This window comes from Diorhabda sublineata, chromosome 7 (genome assembly GCF_026230105.1).
Source record: "Diorhabda sublineata isolate icDioSubl1.1 chromosome 7, icDioSubl1.1, whole genome shotgun sequence".
In the NCBI taxonomy this organism is placed as follows: Eukaryota; Metazoa; Arthropoda; class Insecta; order Coleoptera; family Chrysomelidae; genus Diorhabda; species Diorhabda sublineata.
This window is the reverse complement of record NC_079480.1, coordinates 3,677,122-3,699,650: the sequence shown is the minus strand read 5'-3', so window position 1 is coordinate 3,699,650 and position 22,529 is coordinate 3,677,122. Positions and strand designations below refer to the sequence as shown.

The following is a 22,529-nucleotide window of genomic DNA, read 5'->3' as shown; positions in this document are numbered from 1 at the left end:
CAATACTAGATCTAAATTTGGATTGTTGTTTATTAGGAGAAAATGTTTATACTCCAATATTATCCAAATGTTAATATTTATGAACGCTCATTAATTTCATTCTAGGATTAATTGTAACCTACAATATAAATTTAGAATTTATTCGGAACTGAAACCTCAAATTAAAAATTCCTCACGTTTTATAAATCGCCTTAGCGTTTTATTTAGTTCGCTATTGGTAGTTGTAACCCAACAAAAGCTGTAAAATAAGTCGAGAATGATCTCTTAGTGCCGTTTTCTACAAAAGTGTAGCATTCTGAATCCAGAAGTGAAATCGGAAGCGGAAAACAAGCGGAAAAGTCGTGTAAAGTGCGGGAAAACTGGAAAAGTGTGCTCGCGCGCCGTCGGACCCCAATCCTAATGGAGCTGAATCTGGCGAAAGGGCCTTAAAACGAAATTTGTTCGACGGAAACTTAATCGGAATTTGAATACAGTGATTTTATTGAACTATTTGCTGTTTTTTTGCTCTGGTTTTCTCGATTTTCAAACTAACAAGATAAATAAACACAAAAGCGACTTTGTTCTTTTCATGAAATTAACTATTAAATTATCAATATTGGAAACTTGGATTTCAATTAGTTTCTTATTTAGAGAATATTAATTAGAGCACCTTAAGTTTGATTAAAAATCTCAGGGAAAATTCTGGTAAAGAAATAGGTAGTATTTAAAATTTAAAATAAAAGTTAAACTGTAACTAAAGTACTGGTATGAGTATTGGTCATTTCTCTTAAGAAAAAAGGGAAGGTTAGGTTACATAAATTAATAATTTATATGAGGAAATTCCAGATATAAGGACTAATTTTCATTAAAATGAAACTCACTGATCCTAGTTTTTTACTAAATGCCTGATTCTACAACTCTGGATTGCTTTAATCAAATCTCTGTATAGTCTCAATCATTAAATTTTAGAACATAGCCCTTCATTCTTCCCTATAAATCCGTATAAATCCAAAATTATCAGCATCAATTGATTCAACTACAAAATTTACGTATTTGCATTGGCAATTTCTGAATTAGTGCGTAAATGGGTAATATTTTTATTACTAACTGTTCGTGAGAAGTTTGAGCGCTGAATCTCAATACGTGTATTTGTTAGCTGTTTGCTTACAACGCGAAAAGTTTGCTTAAAATTTTGAGTGACACGCGCCTCGAAACTTACTTCATGTATCAACGATGATAATATAAAAAAGCTTGAGGAAATTGTGCTGGAAAATCGTTATACGAGAAATAGCAGAGGCATTCAACATCTCTTATTGATTGACTCATTATATTTTGCTAAATGTTTTGGGTATGAAGCTTATCAATATTAGACTCGTATCAAAAGAACTGAACTTTTACGAAACCAACGTCGAGAAGAAATCAAGACAACGTAACTGAGGACCTTACATGCATCAAACGTATCGTTACTAGTGAATTTATGAATATGAAACTGCCTAACAATCCAACCTAAAAAAACTAAAAAAGCCATGTTAAAATGAAACGAAAATCAATGTAGTGTTCATAGTTTTCTTCAATTTCCAAGCTGTTGCTCACTATGAATTTATTTCATAGTGTCCAACAGTACTACTAGGCCATTTTGAGGTATCTACGTGTACCAATTCGTCCTAAACCATCGGATTTGTAGGCAGACAACTAATTGATACCACGATAATGCACCGCCACGTTCCAGCATGATTTTGACAAATTTTTTGACCAAACACGAAGTAAGAGTCTTCGCTTGGCCACCGTATTCGAGAGTCATTGCTCTCTGTGACTTTTACCTCTTATCTACTGTGGAAAGCGTGTCATTAAAGCTGTAAGAAGTAATTTACTTGAGATCATTCCAGTCGTTTTGAAGGCGATTATAAATATATGTTATAGAATACGTAAAAATGTTTTGTTTTCTCAAAAGTTTTATCACAAATTTAACATATATTTTAGTCTAAAATAGTATAAAACTTTATTCCTATAATTATGTTAAGAATATGTACAGACTCTAGTCACGACACGAAATTTGCGTGGTCTACGAATTCTTGTCAACAACGCTAAATCGACTTCAATGTTTTCGGCAGATTTCACGTTTCGTTAACGTACACGTTTTAGTTGATTGTTTACTAATTCATTGGATTCAAATTTATTTATCACACTAAGAACACTTCTCGGTAGTACGATTATGGCCACCGTAAAATAGGCTAAACGTTTTTTTTGCACGTGATGTAATGCGCTATATTCGTCCACGGTGATTCGGCAAATCGAAATGAATAAATGAGAGGAAATTCGATAGATTTAGCTTTAACAAATTGGTCGTAATCAACTGTCAAAGTTTGGAAATCGTTTCTAGAAGATTATTTATTGTCACGAAAGTATGTAGAATATAGGGATAACGAAATAATACAAAACTTAGAGAGATACATAATACAAATAGATAGATACAAACTATCTAGACTAATAGTACGGATACCTATTAAAAGATTTATTTAGAATTGCAGTTAGTAAAGTAAAAATTGCATTAATGACCCAAACTCCGATGGGAGATGGAATTGAGACGCTTCAACACTTACAATTCTCTATTTTCAATAGTTGATACACGTTCATAGATGTTCTATTGTGAGTTTCCTGATCCAAAGTTTTATTATTAGCAAATATAGTTTTACGTTTATTAGTTATTTTTATCACATAATTACAATAATAATAATACACTATTTTATAATATAATTATATTATTAATTCACAAGATACATTTAATTATTTTCCAATTTTATATAATGTATCCAAAAAGAGTATCTGAACACCGCGAGGAAGATATCGTGAAATCTGTCGTCTTGTTAAGCTTTAAGGCCGATTCATAAACTTGACTTTCGTTTGCCATTGCCGTTGAAGTTTGTTTTTGTTGACAAAAACATTGAAATGCATAAAACCATTCTTAGTTGCCGTTTGACGTCGACGTTTGCCTTTGGTGACTCCCAACATAAACGAATTTCATCTTTTTCCGTCGGCCGTTCGTAGCAACTTTCTATAATATCGTCCATAGATACAGGATTACAAACAAAAACACAAAAATATCGCGAAAACAGAAATCAGTACACACGTCAAGAAGAATAACAAAATTTTTAGGTTAACAGCATCAACGTCAAGTTTATTAATAGGGATGATAGACGTTAAACGACAAACGTCATCCGCGAACGGCAACGGAAACGGAAAGTCAGTTTTATGAAACGGCCTTCAGTTACCAAGATTTTTGCGTATGAACGTAATATCGTATCGGTCATTTAGTAGTACGTTTGAATCGTTCACGTAATGTACCAACTGACTAAGTACTGTCTAAGTAATGATCATTCAATTATACATTTAGATGTGCACAAAATTGTTCCTACAGCATTTGCGACAATTTAACAACTTTGAAAACGTAGTTTCAGTGTATAGACCAACTTTTGGTTATGATAAAGCAGAATTTTTTATACTGGACAGAGGAGAATCTTACAAAAAATCATGAACGACATCTGCATAGTCAAAAGGTTGTTTGTAGGCCGCTAAGTCTACTATAATTCTTATTTTCATCTACAAAACCAACCGCTCGTTTAGAATATTGATCCAGAGTTGCAGAATTTCCAAGCTCCAACTCAAAATGTTGATTTCAAAAAATTCGTAATTCTGTAAAGCTACGGTTATTAAAATATTAAAGTACATTTATATTAATTTTGGATTAGTAGGTTTCATTACTCTTTCGTACATAAAAATGAATCACAATTGAACCTTAATAAGATCATTTTACGTAGAGGTAACACCAACTGACCTTCCGGAAGTCCCGATATTAGCCGGTTTGACTATGTAGTAGAGAAATAACTTGAATGCGAAGTGTATCAGGTCAGAAATGGCAACAATGTCGAGTGCGTGTTACCACAAATCTTGGTTTCAGATCAAAAGAATGCGAGAAGTTTAATGATCTTCATTTGAATATTACCTTTTCAAAATAATGACACAATTACAAGATAATATTTTTTGTTTTATTGAACTGATAAATACGCGATACGTTTCTTGGGCAATTTATAGTGTATCAACAAAAATATTTCAAATAAATAGTTATAGACTTCTTCGGGAAACTATTTTTATTGAATCGACACTTTACATGAACTGCTTCTAGTCAGTTTTATTCATGAATTTCCATATCCGTCAGCGTCATCTTTTTATTTTATTTCCCTTATTCAGTATTCGTTCTATCGCAAATTTTTCTATCTTTCATTTATTCTTGATTGTTTTTAATCACTTAATATTCTTTATGCTAATATCGTTTTTTCTATTCCTACTATGTTTGTTCTATATATTCTTATACAATTATTTTCTAATCCTTTTCGTATCTTTAGATATTTAAGAAATATTCTTGTAGACTATGTCTTGTATCTCTCTACTTCTTTTATTGACATTCACGTTTTTATAATTATTCAAAAATATTTTTTGCAGCTTGTCACAAGTGTCTCATTCATGAATAAATTCTTAATAATTTGAATTGTCCTGTTTACTTCGGTATAATTACAAAAAAAATGGGTTTTCCATTAAAAAAAGGTCAATCAAATTAAACACGATTATTAATTTTTAAATATTTGTATCTTGGTATAATAATGTATGCTGTTATTAGTCTAATAATATGTTATTTATTTTTTGAAACCTCTCTGAGCACGTCCAATCTAACAATATTTTTTTTCTGTCCGTCAAATGATCTTCTCAAACTTGATGTGTATCCACTTTGTCATAAAATTATTCTATCAATGGATATTGCATCATCGCTCAGTATTATAACTTCAAACTTGATGCTTTAACTAATTTATTAATTCACATGTCCTGCTTCTCAATTTTGCATTCTAAATTATTAACTAACTTAACTATAAAAGGTATTTGGATTTGGATTCGTGAGTTATATTCCAGCACAATATTTTCTGATACTGCTCTTTGTTAAAATCTAAATTTTTTTCATTAACTCACTTTTGATAGATATTTTATCAAACAAGAGAGAAAGAGAGATTTGTTGGGTATATTGTGGGTGGGATGAGGAAGTCTAATAGAGTGGAAAGTTTACTGGATCTGGTCCTGATATAGAAGTAGCTCCTCTGCAGGGCTGGGGTTGTGGTGATAGGTTTGTGATTGTTCTGCTTCCGGTTAGAAAAAGAAAAGAAACGGATGACCACCCCTAGAACGAAGAACAAGAAAAGAAAGCTGCAGCCTAAAAAGCAAACGGTTCCTTCCAGGTTTAAGGACATATTTTCAAGTTTTTTTTTTGTTATTTTTTGCCTTTTTTTGTTTACTATTGGTAGCGAGTAATGGGGATGTGCAGCAGCGGTTGTATAATTCCCTATCGATTTGATTGGTGAACAGGTTCACTAGGTTACAGGAAAACCGCAGAAAACCTGCAACACCGACGATTTATCAAGCAAGGCATTCTCGTTCATCGATTTTCGAACTTTTTCTGTGTATTTATCATTTTTATGTAAACACAGTGTATAAATTAAAAGTATATGGTGGGAGAAGTGAGAAAGTTGATGAAATATTTGCTGTTGACGTTTATTTTACATTTTCATTTAATTGTTGACAATTAAAAATGCGATACTAAATGTCGTTAATTTGTTTAATAATCTAAAGAATCTATTGATACAATAATTACCGTAATTGGTTGAATGAAATGTAATAAAAAATAATTCTGATTGACGTAAGTTTATATTACAAGCGGTGACGTATACTCAACATAGTTGTGATACTTTGAAAGCCGTTCTTTTATCATTCGTTCTCCCCTTCAATATTTTGCTCATAATTTCGTTTTTATTGAAATAATTCATCATATTTTAAACCAATAACAGATTAAAATCGGCTCAACTGTATTTTTTAAAAATTTTAACATTTAAATACTCACCTGAATACAAACAAGCTGCATTTACTTGATATTTAAAAAATTTTGTTACGTCCGTACTTTTCACATTGTTAATTTATACATTTTTTATAATCCTCTTAATGGAATATTTCAAGTTTATGATAAAATCTTCTGAAACGCCTTTGCCCCACCAAGTTTTATTGTTTTAATCCATGTATAAAATCAAAATTCAAATTAGTCGCAGTAAAAAATTTACAACTGAGCAGACGATTGAAGAGACGTTGGGAAATCATTTCTCGGGCATGTGAAAATAAAAAGTAAGGCCATATAACACACACACACACATACTGTGTTTAGTAGAAGGCATGAAATTTTACGACGTCACCCATCTCATTCCAACAAGTTTTCTGATTTAAAGGCACTAAAACTCAGAATAACATTTATCTATTGCTAATGTTATTTTATTTTCATATTTGTATAAAAAGTATGTCAATAATAAAATGGATTAGCAGGATAAATATCAATTAAAAAATATGTTTTTTTATACATTTAACTGGAAAAGATTAGTACGAAATTGCAATAATTTATATAATTTCAAAAACAACTTTAGTTCAATTAACATTATCGCGTGCTTATTCTTCTACTGTCATTTTCCGTCTACATATAATTATTTTTCTTTAACCGTTACTATGTTTTTTTATTTATTATTTCTTCCTTACATATCTTCCTTTTTAACGAAAAAATTATTCCATTTTTAAAAAATTACGATTTTAGAGAATAGGACCCGTTAATTAGCAATTCTTAGCTTAATTCATAATTTTTGTCATGCAAACTCTGCATCCTTCCATAGATCTGGTGCAAAAATGATTTTGTTGGCAGTATGTTGTCAAACTTCCATCAAATAAATTATGAATCATATCTCGTGCCCCTTTTTTATTTTCCATATTATTTGACAAAACTAGCTGCTCTAATAAGATCGTGCCAAAAGTTTTTAGATACTCTTAACACAATATTTCCAAAAATTCGATACACTCCGTCAATCGTTAAAAGCAACAGATAAATTCCTTAACTATCGGATATAAAAAATTCACTGGAGTGAAATCTGAGGAATGAGTAGGATGGGATAACAATTCAACTACCTACATGACGAAAAAATTTATATTTCTTATAACAGTGAAAGAAAATGTATTAATATTATGCCAGTCAATCCCTCGCTCACCTATTTTTGGAAGTGGTTCTACAAACAAAATTTCATTTTTTTCTGGTTTCAGTTTCACTTAACCATATTTCCTTTACTTTTGTTAGCTTTAACACACCCATCTTTTAGTTCGATTATTGGTATATGCAACAACACAATTAAAAATGTATTCGCTGTTTTTGTTGCTATATATTTCCAACACACCACCCCATTTTTTTCAATGCAGATTTAGCTTCTAGGAACTTTTTTATTATATAATGAATCATATTCTTTTAAATTTTTATTTCTATTAAACGAAAATAATCAGACTTCAGTTGGAAACTTTGGCAGGTTATTTCGGAAGAAGCAAGTTCATAAAAAGGAAATTTCTACTGATAAAATGCGTGAAAAGTTTGTGGAAGTCAGGAAAGTTATTTCACTCACGAAAAGCGACCCCATTTTATTGCACTTTAATAAAATATTATCGACATCCTGAAGGATCACAAAATAATAATTGAATCTTTACAACTGAATTCATTTTACGTGTTTCGAAAAGAAAAACGAATAGGTATCAATTTTTTATCGCTTTTTTATTACTGACAAATAAAACGATAATTTTGACAACGATTTCTACTCGTAATTAAAGTTTCAATTAAGAAATGTTTTATCATAAAAATAACCCGTCAGTACAGTGTGAATTTAGAAAATTTGAACTAACAGTTTATTTTGAAGAAACAAGTTTTTACTTTCCGTATGTTCGATGTGTGTGTCTTGCCAAGTGTGAACTCCTTTGATCTCCCAACAACATTCCTACTAATAACCATGAAATTTTTTTCTAGTTACCTATATATTTATTTAATTTTTCGATTTTATATCCAATTTTTTCTATTATTTTTCTTTGTTTAACCTATCTCCAATCATCTTAACAAAGAAACCATCACGCTATTTTAAAAATTGCTTACCTTTTGATTATTATACCCAGCTTATAATTATGTTTGATAAAGCATCAGTTTTCATCAAATCAAACAATCAATCTCCTAAAAGAGTATTCAATAAAGCCTCAATTCTCTTCTTTACAGTTTTGTTGAGAAAGTAAATTATATTTAATCCCAAAAATGTCCATAATTATCTTTATTTTCTTCTTCCTTTTTCGGTATGCGTCTTCCTTAAAATTATTTCCAAAATTCTGTTACAACAAAACGTTTAAATATTGAGAGATATATACGATTCTTCATTGACTTTTCTTTAAAGGAATAGATCAAAGTTTGACTCAAGTTACTTCAAAACTGATTGCAACTTTTTTTATCATTTAACAAATCAGGCCTTCATGGTGAACATTTTTACTGACGCTGTGAAATATTTTAATCAGAATTCATGTATCAGCATTAATATATACTCCTCTATACTCACAACGCTCTATGCAAGCCTTTCATTGTTAGAAATAGTACTGGAGGTGTTATTTTTTCAGGATATATCACATTTTGAACGCGTTCAAAACTTGTTTTTTTTTTAATGTAAATTGAAATTGTGCAGCGTAAGATCCGGTAAATATGGTGGATGGTATAATACTGATATACTAAATATGGATTAAAATGTCTTGAGAGAAAATACGGTTCTTTAATGTACTAGTGATGACTGATAATTTGATCTTCAGTAACCAAGGAAACAATCCAATTAATATCAAAAGAATAACGAGTATTATTTTGAGCTTTGACTAAGTTGACACACACGCAGACTTTAAAATTATCAAATTAAATTCATCTTACTGCTTCTCTACTTTCAATAATCTCACGTGTAACCTTTAGATGGAATCAAATTACCGATTTTTTTGTTATCGTTATCCGTCAATCTCTTTCTTACTTGGTACGAGTATTGCCCTGTAATATCTGTTGAATAATCTGAAAATACGACTGAAATAATCAAATTTACTATGTTTTGTCAATAACATCAAATAATTCCGATAATTCAAAAACGTAATCATATATCTGTCCAAAAACATTTTATTGTGTTTTTCATTATGTATAAATTTAGCGGAAAGTGGAATTTTTTATATATTACAATTGTTTTGATTTCAACGTACATTGAACTTCCAACTAGATTAATATATATTTTTTTTTTCATTTGGCTCAGATTCAGAGGTAATTTTAGTTAGACATTTAAGAATAATTTTACATTTTCAGTTTCACAGTTAATTGGCAAGGCATTACTGAAATTAATTTTCTCAATTATCAGACTATAAATTATGTTTCAAGAAGAATCTAAAAATAAATGTCTGGATAAAATGGTAATGGAGATAATGCCCAACATAAAGTTTATATATATATATATATATTTCACAACTGCATTCTTATAGAGAAATAATCTCTTGCACGATAACAACTAGCAATACGAAATAACATGTAAATTTCCCTTTCAACTTTCTTTTGGTACTATGTCGTTCATTATTGAAAGAGCACTTCATAAATCTGGACATTTTCTAAGTATATTCCTATAGTTTCTAGCATATTCATTGATATCTTGAATCTCTAAACAAATAATAAAGATAGTAAAAGCGCTTAAAGCTTTAACAAACTTAAGGTTATCCAGACTCATATTCTGATAGATTAGAGGTCGTGAAAGCGCTTCAAACTTGATAAATCATCTCCTCCAGGTGATCAATAATAGTATTCCGAAATATAGTGACCCTTAAAAGCGCTTGAAGCTTTATAAACCTTAAGGTTATCCAGACTCGTATTCTGAAAGATTAGAGGTCGTGAAAGCGCTTCAAGCTTGATAAATCATCTTCTTAAGGTGATGAGAGTCTTATTCCGAATGATAATGAATTGTGGAAGCATATGAAGCTCGATAAAAAAACTTCTAAAGGTGATCAATAAAAGTATTCCGAAAGATAGTGACTCTTAAAAGCGCTTGAAGCTTTATAAACCTTAAGGTTATCCAGACTCGTATTCTGAAAGATTAGAGGTCGTGAAAGCGCTTCAAGCTTGATAAATCATCTTCTTAAGGTGATGAGAATCTTATTCCGAATGATAATGAATTGTGGAAGCATATGAAGCTCGATAAAAAAACTTCTAAAGGTGATCAATAAAAGTATTCCGAAAGATAGTGACTCTTAAAAGCGCTTGAAGCTTTATAAACCTTAAGGTTATCCAGACTCGTATTCTGAAAGATTAGAGGTCGTGAAAGCGCTTCAAGCTTGATAAATCATCTTCTTAAGGTGATGAGAATCTTATTCCGAATGATAATGAATTGTGGAAGCATATGAAGCTCGATAAAAAAACTTCTAAAGGTGATCAATAATAGTATTCCGAAAGATAGTGACTCTTAAAAGCGCTTGAAGCTTTATAAACCTTAAGGTTATCCAGACTCGTATTCAGAAAGACACGTAGACATGAAAGCGCTTCAAGCTTAAGAAATCATCTTAAGATGATTGAGAATCGTATTCCGAATGATAATGAATCGTATTCCGAATGATAATGAATCGTAAAATCATATGAAGCGTGTAAAACATTTTCTTAAGTTCAATAAGTTATCCGTAACAGCGCTTAAAGCTTAAGAAATCATCTTAAGATTATTGAGAATCGTATTCCGAATGATAATGAATCGTATTCCGAATTATAATGAATCGTATTCCGAATGATAATGAATCGTAAAATCATATGAAGCATATAAAACATTTTCTTAAGTTCAATAAGTTATCCGTAAAAGCGCTTAAAGCTTTATAAACGTTAAGGTTATCCAGACTCGTATTCCAAAAGGTACAGAGTCGTGAAAGTGGTTCAAGCTTAATTAATAATCTTCTTAAGGTGATTGAGTATCGTATTCCGAATGATAATGAGTCTTGGAAGCATATAAAGGCTTATATTTCGAAAGATACCGAGTCGTGAAAGCGCTTCAAGCTGGATACATCATCTTCTTAAGATGATCAAGAACAGTGTTTCGAAATATAGTGAGTCGTACAAGCGCTCCGTGTTTTATTTCAATTTTCTTGAAACACAATATCACACTGAATCAGCTCCTGACTAATTTGTATCTATGAAATATTTTTTGAAATATCCACTTTGTAGAAGTAGTAGAAAATGCTTCACTTACTGTGGATGTACATAGTTGTCCAAAAATTTGTTTTTGGTTAATATCGTATCGAAGTTTTGTCGCATTGTATGAAATCCTATCCAAAAGCGTAAACATTTTACAACATAATTAATTTCAAAATGAGTTGGCATGTCGATGATCAAGTCATAAATTTTGTTTTGGCGTGGATTAAATAAACGCGGTGATAAACCGTCAATAAAATACAGTAGTAATTGCTATCTGTTTTTCTATTCGACGTGTATTTCTTTTCTCTATATTTTTATAGAATAAATTCCTATTTGGCAATGGACTAGATAAAGAGTTGACGATTAGATACCCGAGTGATATCATCAGATCTATAATATTATTGAGAGATAGTAAATTTTATTGATCTTTATATAATTTACGTTGGAATTAGAATATCTTACAATCTAAGAAATATTTATTTTATACGTTTCTTGTTGTTTGTCTATTTAGGTCTATACTTGTGATTTTGTTGAAGCCAAAATTTATATTTACACATTTTGTTCATAACTCACTTTTTTAGTTTGTTCTACGCAAATAACGGTGTTTGTCGCATATTTCATTTCAATATTGAATTTAGAAAACTTATATTGAGGCGCAGATAAACTGAAATGTAGATGAATCACAGATTTTTGTATGACTTCACTATTACATTCATAACATAAAGAATATTCTAAATTCATGTGACAAAATTCAGGAGATGATTTTTCGTATGAAATTAAGATCTTTCCTATAACAAAATTTCCTCAGTCCACCCCTTTCAGAGCTGTCACCTTTAAAAGGTGATAACTAAAATTGAGTTTTTATTTTTTTTTCTAAAATTTCGGTAAAGCTAGAATTGAAATTCCGTTATTTTCGTGCACTCAAAAAGGACTAACTTTTTATAGTATTTTTTCGATATTCCTGTTACATTATACAGGGTAGAATTAGCAACCCTTATTTTATGTCATATCAAAACTTTTTTGAGATTATATTTCATGAAATAAAATTATAACCTAAACTCCTTGTTTTAAATAGAAAAAAAAAAAAATAAACACCATAATTAACATTTTCTTTAATAAATTGAGTGATAAACAGTAAAGACGATTCATGTCATGGATAACTGTACGTTCAAAGATCTGATTCGTTTTTCTTATCATGTCACACGCTATTTGAATACGTTTCTTCAAATCGTTGATATTAACTAAAGATATCGTGTATACTAATGATTTAAGGTAACTCCATTAACATAAATTACAAGGATTTAACTCTGGAGATCGAGGAGGTCAATGTTGGGATCTCGACCAGTCCAAAGGCTGGGAAATGCTGCATCTAAATTTGCCTAGCAGCTCGACTAAAGTGTGCAGGAGCACTATCGTACAAGAACCACATGTTTTGTCTGATATTGAGCGCGAAGTCTTCAAGTAGTTCAAGGAGATAATTTCCGACAAAACTAATATGAGAAACTCCATTTAGTAGTAGCTGAGGCATCGAAATGTAGCCCAATAAAGTAATTCCCTAACCAATCTATACATTTTAAAAATGGTGTTCTAAAATTTCATAGGGATTCTCGTCAACACATATGTGATTATTTAAAAATTCAGGATTTTGTTGCATCCACAAATTCTAACTCGTTGAGGAAAATTACAAGGTAAAAGAACCCGTTAGAATCGGAATATTACTGGTGTATATTTGTTTTCTCTGCAGCTATTGATTTTGGGAAAAAATTTTTAAATAAAACAAGGATTTTAATTTTGAATGTAGAAACAACCAGTATATCAAAATAGGGCAACTCGTTTCCAAACTCAATTTATATTTAGATATTTGATTTATTTATTTAATCAGAAGGTACATGAATAAACTATTGAAAAGAATCTAACAAGACAGTTCAAAAGTTTGTATTGAATAACACGTATTTCATGAATTAATCTTATTGAGTTTTCAAACTGAAATTTAGGTTTCGTCATATTCAATTATTTCATTGGGTCGCATCACGTCTTTCTCATCATGTTCATAACTATTTATCGTATATTTCATATATTCGACCACAATGTTAACTGCTGTGGATGCTTGACATACTCGAAGTGTGTGTGCTTTCCTCAAACTCAAGCCTCACATCGAATTAGATATGTTATGTATCTTCGTAACCAATAATTTGTCATAAATACTGTATTTCATGTTTTGATAATTCAACCATTTACTGGAGGATATTCCAGCCAATTTTTTCGTAATCGGATGACTTTGTTTGTTTATTGCGATCGACCTGGAAACGATAAAATATCGTAATATTATTATTATTTCATTCATGTACCAAGTAAGGGGGTACATTTTTATCACCTTAAAGAAGAAACAATGAACTACATCTGTGCTAGTTTAAAAATTTTCGAACTATATGGCATGATTGCAGCGAGACTACAATTATTATATGATAATTCTGGTTTTTAGGAATATTTCGAAACAATCAAATCCATCTAAAACACAAAGGGGATTACCGTTTCATTATATTCATTATTTTGTTGTGGAAAGTAACGTCAAAACCTTTGCATTTTACTAATGGATAAGTTTGGCTACTTAATTGTCTCCGTAGGTTTTTTTTTCTGTATACTAGTAGTTGTTACCATATTTTCCATGATCAATTTCGATATTCTAGTTAACTTTTCTATATGTAGGTGATTGTTTGACCGCTACCAGGTTAACACTAGTTGAGTTTTGAGCGAATAATTGAAGCCAAAACGACCGCATGTTGTTACATCAAGACAATGCATCATCTCAAACATCCGTTATTGCAATGGCCAAAATTCATGAATTTGAATTACTACCTCATGCACCCTATTCAACAGATTTAATCCCCTCGGATTATTTTCTGTTCCCATATTTAAAAAATTGGCTCGGTGGACAAGGATAACGATGAACAATGAATAACTGATATCGGCAGTTATTGGCTATTTTGAGGAGCTTAATTATTTTTATTATAAAAAGTGTATTGAACTTATTAAACGTCGCTGGGAAAAGTGTATGAAGCTAAAAGGAGATTATGTTGATAAAAAAATATATTTTTTCCAAAATGATTATATTTAGAAAGTTTTAGCTAGACTAGATGTTATATTTTGAAGTCTGAAGTCATTTTAAACGTTCTACTATATTGGTCATCATCTATTATAATTTATATTGTTACAAATGAAATCTAGCCTTCATTTTTTAAGTATAAATTGAGTTCGATATCAACATTTCTATTGATTATATGCTGAAATTTCATCAGTTTTAATCGTTGGGATTAGCCTAATATTAAAAAAATGCTTTTTATTGATAAGCAACTACCAATTTTCTTATCTAATCTAAAAATATCATTTCGTTGAAAAGGAAAAAAATTAATCTCTCTACAAAAATATCTATTGAATAGAAATCTTGATGAATTCCATTGTTAAGTTCTGACTGAATTTGAATTTGAAAAATCTAGCTTGTCAAAAACTATATTCTCTATGCTTCATTAAAAAGTTTCTGCCTCCAAATTTTTCCCTTCATTTGTGTTTCAATTAATTCGTTTTTTCTCTGGTTGTATATTTATAGGCTAAAAAAACGTTTATAGATGCGGAAAATTATTTTTGGAAACTATTCAACTTTGAGATTCATTTGAATTATTTCTACGTTGTGGTAATAATCAAATTTAACTATGCGACGCACGTCATCAAAAACAGTTACGTAATTGAGTTTTGTTGGCTAAAAATCATTAATCTTTTAAATTTGGTGGGTGTAAGTGTGTATAGATCAAAGTATATCACTACAAGCGACTCTATTTTCTCTTTATAACGAAATGTTAACCAAATTTAAATAATAAAACATTTACTAAAAACACGCTTCAGCTGTTGTACATTTTGAACAATTTTCATAAGCTTTTCTGCAAAAAATCTGTACAAATCGAAGATTTAGGTTATATAGCTCCGTACATAATTGGCATTAATAATAATAATAATACTGAAGAAGTAGAGCAATTGGTTATGAAATCAAACAAAAATTTTTATGTGCATATATAAAATTATAACCATAGATCGAAACGTATTTATGTTAATTCTTGTCAATTAAATGTAATTTTAAACTTATAAACGGTATAAGATTTGAATAAAAGATTCTACTCCCACACCGTATCTTAATATCGGTTAACTTGTTTGGTGACATTAGAAATCAAACTACGTTACATAAATGCAAATTATTAACGTTCGATTGAGCAAATATGCATAATATTATGCAATAGCCGTTATCAAACATAATAATAAACAACCAAAACCATTATAAATATGATTGGACTTGACCTATCGTCAGAAATATTCAATTAGTACACTATTCTGTCTTTCCATAAGTGAGACAAGAATAAATCATATGAGACAGTTTCAAAATATTGATATTTATTATAATGTATAAATTCTTACTTCTCTGATAGATTTTTCGGTATCTGGTTAATATTTCGATCCAGAATCCGGCACATTTTATATATCATCTCTTTAACACGAAGTTTAGTAAAGTAGTACTACTAAATGCTCCAAATTAACCATTTAGTGAGTATTTCATCATCTCCTTCCATACAATCATCCAACTTTTGTCAAAACTATCTATGTGAGTGTGGATGTAGTGAACATTTACGTATTTGTACAACCGAAAATATGAAAGCACTACATCTACTTTATATATAACAAGAAAAATTTTGTTAAATAAATTAATTAAAATCATTAGATTCAATTTCGTGAAATGATGTGGTGTGTCTACTCCAAGTTGCCTAATTAGAGCACTACTGAATATATCAATTTAGTTTTCCCGTTTTTTCACACACTCAGACATAGTCCAAAATCGTGCCTTCCAGAATGTACATCTCAAAAACGATACCTCATCCGACATAGTGGTGAGTTTCAGTTTCTGCTTGTTCGTTTATGTAATGTCTGTCTAAACTGTTTCTTTGGCCATAAATGCATGACATATTTTCAGTTTTACCACGTGTTATATTCCACGTGAAGCAATTCGAATTTTCTCCCGGTGATGTCATCTGTTGTGTCCAAGATATTCAGAATGAGTAGCTATAAAAGAGAACATATTATATTCTAACGAATAACGAAAACAGTTCTTTTCAAATGAAACTTGGCACTTAGATATTTGAAAACCCTTCGACGCCCATTTCTTGACGAATGTTTCAAATGTATTGTTCTTGAATTATTAAAAGAAACTCATAAAAACAAATCAGTAGGAAATAGGTCAGGGCTGGGAAAGGCTATAGAATATTTTTTCCACAAGAAATCAATTTATTGAGAACATTTTTTAATTTGATGTATAACCGATTGTACCATTTCGCTGCTTCCATGATCTATTGCTGTAACCCTCAAAACGATGTATCAGATTCAACAAAATCTCTTAGCTTTTTCACATATTCTGCGGAGTTAAAAGGTACTGAAGCCCCGGATGCATTTTCAATAAGATACGGATCTTTACAATTTTCATTATTGACATGCCAATTAAGATAAAAGTACAAGAAAAAATATTATTAAAGCTGCTAAAACGTTCGAAAATCGTAGACTTTCTTCTCAACTCTTACACCAGCTGTTTCCTAAAAAGATACAATGTTGAGACTACCTTGGACGTTCTTTTCGCTTTTCCTCATCTGTAGTCGCCCAGATTATTTATTATTAATAGATGAGCCGATTTTTTCAAATATTTCAATCGATGATTTAATTCTCAAGAAGCGAGAGCCGCCCCAACCTCCCCTTCCGCGCGTTCCAGACGCTAGATCAATTACAAAAGTTGAAAAATTCATGGTCCTCCCTGTACTAAAGAGGTAATTACTCTCTCCACTGTGTACTCATGCTGTAGGAGCATACACCATGATAGAAATGAGGATAAATGTGACGAGCTCGAGCTTAGTTCCAAAGTTCTTCCAGTAAATCCCAGGCAATAAATCTGACAAATATCGAAAACAACAATGTTGAGACTACGTTCTTTTCGCTTTTCCTGATCCGTAGTCGCCTAGATTATTTATTATTAATAGATGAGCCGATTTTTTCAAATATTTCAATCGATGATTTAATTCTCAAGAAGCGAGAGCCGCCCCAACCTCCTCTTCCGCGCGTTCCAGACGCTAGATCAATTACAAAAGTTGAAAAATTCATGGTCCTCCCTGTACTAAAGAGGTAATTACTCTCTCCACTGTGTACTCATGCTGTAGGAGCATACACCATGATAGAAATGAGGATAAATGTGACGAGCTCGAGCTTAGTTCAAAAGTTCTTCCAGTAAATCCCAGGCAATAAATCTGACAAATATCGAAAACAACAATGTTGAGACTACGTTCTTTTCGCTTTTCCTGATCCGTAGTCGCCTAGATTATTTATTATTAATAGATGAGCCGATTTTTTCAAATATTTCAATCGATGATTTAATTCTCAAGAAGCGAGAGCCGCCCCAACCTCCCCTTCCGCGCGTTCCAGACGCTAGATCAATTACAAAAGTTGAAAAATTCATGGTCCTCCCTGTACTAAAGAGGTAATTACTCTCTCCACTGTGTACTCATGCTGTAGGAGCATACACCATGATAGAAATGAGGATAAATGTGACGAGCTCGAGCTTAGTTCCAAAGTTCTTCCAGTAAATCCCAGGCAATAAATCTGACAAATATCGAAAACAACAATGTTGAGACTACGTTCTTTTCGCTTTTCCTGATCCGTAGTCGCCTAGATTATTTATTATTAATAGATGAGCCGATTTTTTCAAATATTTCAATCGATGATTTAATTCTCAAGAAGCGAGAGCCGCCCCAACCTCCTCTTCCGCGCGTTCCAGACGCTAGATCAATTACAAAAGTTGAAAAATTCATGGTCCTCCCTGTACTAAAGAGGTAATTACTCTCTCCACTGTGTACTCATGCTGTAGGAGCATACACCATGATAGAAATGAGGATAAATGTGACGAGCTCGAGCTTAGTTCCAAAGTTCTTCCAGTAAATCCCAGGCAATAAATCTGACAAATATCGAAAACAACATTCATCTATATTTAAAGTCATAATCGGTCCCAATTTAATATGAAGAGGTGGTAATAATTTTTTAGTAACCTATTCAGTTTTCTTTGTATTATGACATCTCTTGAATTCTAATTTCTGTATTCGTTTTTACGTCTGCTGTGCCCAAGGCGTGAAAAAATTTTGTATATCCTATATATATTTTTCTATTGATACAAATTGTTTATAAATCTTTATCGTATTTGCCTTTTTTAAATTAGTATTTCTGCTTTATTCTAATAGAATGACCAACAACAAATGCTTTAGTTTACATCTCTTATTCCATACTATAAAATTTATCGAAAATAATAACATAACCTCACTTGGGATTACTAATTAATACACTTAATGGAGGATGACCAAGGAACGATGTACCTGGATTTAAAATTTATGGTAATAAAGACGAAATGAGAGTATAGGGTCATAGGCCATTCCAAGGAAGTACGGGATTGAGATTTATTTTTGGCTAGATTCTCACTTGTATCTCAAAAAGTTAATCAATTCGGACTTAAATTACTTAATTATTACTACAAGTGCTACTCTTTTTTGATTTTTCTCCTCTTGTTAATACACATTTTTTGTATACACAATATATAAGTATAAAAATTACTGAAAGTGCATTTATTTTAATTTTATAAATGTATAGCGCAGTGACCCAAAAACAGTGTATTTGGTGCTACAAATGATAGAAGCTGCTATGCCCAGTGCCGTCTCCTGATGTTGGTTTTTAGCACCTCTTTTTAACACCACCATCGTTTTTAGGTGTAACTTTTTTTAATAAGGCCCAACAGTGATCAAAATTCGAGTCATGGATGTTCTTCAAAAAAACGTAATTATAAACTATTTTTTAATATGTAAATTTTTGTTTTAATCTATCAAATTATATAACTACCAAATCGATATGCATCCCAATCAATAGTAGATTTTAGTTATTTTGTAGTAGTTTTTTTTAATATTTGTATTTAATTGGATTTTTGAAAAATGGTTATTTAATTTCGTTTTTTTTTAATTTTATTGGCAATACCAAACTAGATTGTAATTCAAACAAATCTTACTACCATAAGTCGAGTGCTCTAAATTTGCTTAGAAATTAGTTTTAATTTCAGATTAAATATATATTAGTATTATTTTTGTATGCAAACACAGAAATGGCTACGACTTTGTTGATTTTTTCCCAATTATTATATCTTAATATTATTCAGAATCAGAAACTTGGATCATGGAAATTATTCATATTATTTCATATCCATTCAAAACGACAAATTTATGAGATGTTTATTTCCAATTAAATATTGATAATAACAATAATATGTAAATTATCATAATACGGTCTCGAACGGTGCCTCTGGGATACCTGATGATCTCCCGGAGTATCTAACCTCGCCGGACATCTCATCCCCACTCGTGGTAACAAATATGAAAACTAATAAAGATACAAAAAAAAGGAAAATAGGTAATAGATCCGAGAAGGATGACCCTTCGTAGCTCCTAGAACTGGAGCTTGCAGAACTGGGACTGCAATAGCATAAAATTTGCGGACTGTAGACTAGAAACGGAAAAGAAAAAGAAGGTCGACATGACCAAGGCAATAAGAGGTTAGTCTACGCTTTCTAATCCGTACGTCTGAGTGATGCAGAACCTCTCCCAAACAAAGAGTTTGTCTTCTAGAAGAATGCTCAAGATATCCTAACTTAGAAGTAGGTAGTTCAACAAAATGTGACAACAATTCACCATTTAACAGTGAAAAAATACAGAGTATAAAAATCAACCTTTACTGGTGAGAAACCAATGGAATGGATGAGACATTGGTTAAAACTGTAAAAAAAACATGTGTTATAGCATGTAGAATTGTCAAAAATACAATTCGTTCTCAGTCCAAATCCAATCATTTCTAATCCACCAATTATTCCAGAAACACGTTGAGTTTTTTGAGCCTTCCCAAAATAACAAATTGTTCACTATAATTACTTAAAAAAAAACATTGAATCAAGTCACCAATCTGCTCAAACAGTTTTTGTGTGCATGTACAGATAATACTTAATTCTAAAAATGTTACGTTAGAATTTTCCATCATTTAAAAACCATTCGTGAACGGTCACAAAATTAGACGGACCTCTTTCGAAACTGTTCCGGAAATTCCAATTAAATTGTCCGCTAGAGTCATTTTTAGTTTTGTAGTTTTTAGTATTGCGTTTCGGAATGATCTTCGATGAAATTGGAAGAAACTTCTTTTTGTTTTTTAATAAAATTCACAGGAAAAGCAAGGTAGAGGAAATAAAGTGCGTCTACTGGTTTAGTATAGAGATTTTTGTATTTAATATTTCCAAACTAATAATAAATATATATATGAGACATTCTTATTTTCGTAAACATTAATTTATTGTTGGGAAAATGTTTTAACAATTATTCTTTGTACGAAAGTGAAAAAGAATATTTATTTTTAACACAATCATTAAAAAAATTCATCTCGTTGCTCCACAGTAATAATAATATTTAGTTTTTTTTTATTTCCAATGGATTTGGTAGATTTTCCATTAATTGTAAACGTTTCTGAATAGTATACAGACGACAGCGTCCTGCTTTATATATTCATTGACAGAAAATGCTATACAAATTGTCCAACTACGCAAATTCTAATTTAAAATATTTTATTAACCTGAAACCTTTACTTAGTCCATTCGTTTGAACGTAATTCAGGATAACCTACGAATTAATTTATTATAGTGAAAAACAGTTGGTTTGATTTATAATTAGAAATAATTTTGCTAATTGTATTCAAATTATATACAAAAATAAATTAGTAAGAATTTTCTGCTACCATTATATTATCAGATTACCACAATATTCTCACTATAATAAAAGTAGAATAAATGAAATTTTTATGTTAATTTACCATATAGACCTTTATTTACATGAATGAATATATAATTTAATGATGATATGATGTGTAGTGACATTTCTTAGTTGTTACATCAGAATACGATTAAAGTTTGTTGCGACATTTAATTTGTAATTTCGAATGTCTAAATTGAAAAAGTTAAAGAAACACTTACCTACATTTTTGTGTGGTCAACATTTTAAATATCTAAAACTGAAAGTTTATTAAATGTTTGTGAAATCAATACTTAAATCGCAATGGCAATACGAGAATAATTTCAGTTAATTTGCCACAACAACTTCCTTTGAATTGAATAAAATCAAGAGAATAAAATAAATTTAAATTGTAAGAACAAGTTTTAAGTAATAGGAACAAAAGACATAGTTTTTGCTAGACCCATTAACTAATATCTAAGAGAACACTGGTCAGGTGTGCAATGTCAAGAATTTAGGCTTATTGTAGTACATCAAGGTACCCCAAATTATTGGCCGTGAAGGCAAACAACAGATCACTTGACTCACAGGGTTAGTGTGACTGCAGAGATTCGTCCTCTGATGTTGTCTTTCCTCTCATAAAAATTGATTACAGTTACTCGATGGCCAAAAGATTTAATCAAATATTTATGACATTCAATAAAATTGAACCCTCAAACAGTAGCATAGAGTCGTATATTTAGTCGATCATCTTCGGGGTATGCTTGGGAGCGGAGCTCCAAATGTGCGAGCAAAATTCTGAAGATGGACGAATCTGGGCCTTGCGAGGTATGTAGCTTCTTGGTCTTAAATAGAATAGAATAAAGACTCAGTTGATAAAATACAGAAATAATTTATTTTATAACAATATTGCGCTGCAAAACGATTATTCCCGACAATTACTCGATTAAACCCAAAAATCGATTCCTTATAGATGATTCGGAATGACTGTTCACAACAATTCTGACCCAATATTTTCCAGCTTTAGCTTAGAATAAATGTAGTTCACGATTGAGAGCTACAAATGGTTCAGCTTTCTCCAGATAAGTTTCTTTTTTTTTATTGTTCATATTAATTTGTAAGAAGCGTTCGTTTTTAGGAAAGTGCCTCTAGTTTCCACAACTTCTTTATTTCTAAAGTGGATTTAGTTGAAAACTTTATGCCGTCCAATTTAATGTTAATTGTTTATTATCATTTGAGTACAATTTATATAAACCTTAACTGAATATATGAGAAAGAGTCTCAAGTCGGGGTCTTTAAGGCTTTTCTGTCGATTTTTCTGTTATTTTATTTCACACAATCATTGAAGAAGTAGGAAAGCGCGTATCCCACACCCCATAATGACCTTTTGACTGTTTTCAAATTGAATAAATAATAATTATGGAGAGAATTCGACATAATCTTACACGTTTCGTCTACTTTATATAATTGTAACAATGTCCACCTTTTTGACACTAATAAAACAGTATCTATCGTAGCGGTAGTGCAAAAATTAATGTGATCAGTCACTTCTTTTGCCATCTTCG

The 22,529-nt window shown here is 31.0% G+C and overlaps 1 protein-coding gene across 6 annotated transcripts in view; it reads left to right on the top strand.

The window, feature by feature from the left end:
• LOC130446301 (homeobox protein homothorax) overlaps positions 1 to 22,529 on the top strand; it is a 356,948-nt gene that overhangs the window by 16,686 nt on the left and 317,733 nt on the right. For 2 of the 6 annotated variants that reach the window (XM_056782466.1, XM_056782465.1), the window contains one exon: positions 18,916 to 18,982. The exons of 3 other annotated variants lie outside the window; for them this stretch is intronic. In XM_056782466.1, coding sequence (XP_056638444.1) covers positions 18,962 to 18,982 — 21 coding nt within the window. In that variant the 5' untranslated portion in view covers positions 18,916 to 18,961. Of the gene's footprint in view, positions 1 to 18,802; positions 18,983 to 22,529 lie in introns of those variants that run through there. One more of the 6 variants, XM_056782467.1, reaches the window with a different exon arrangement.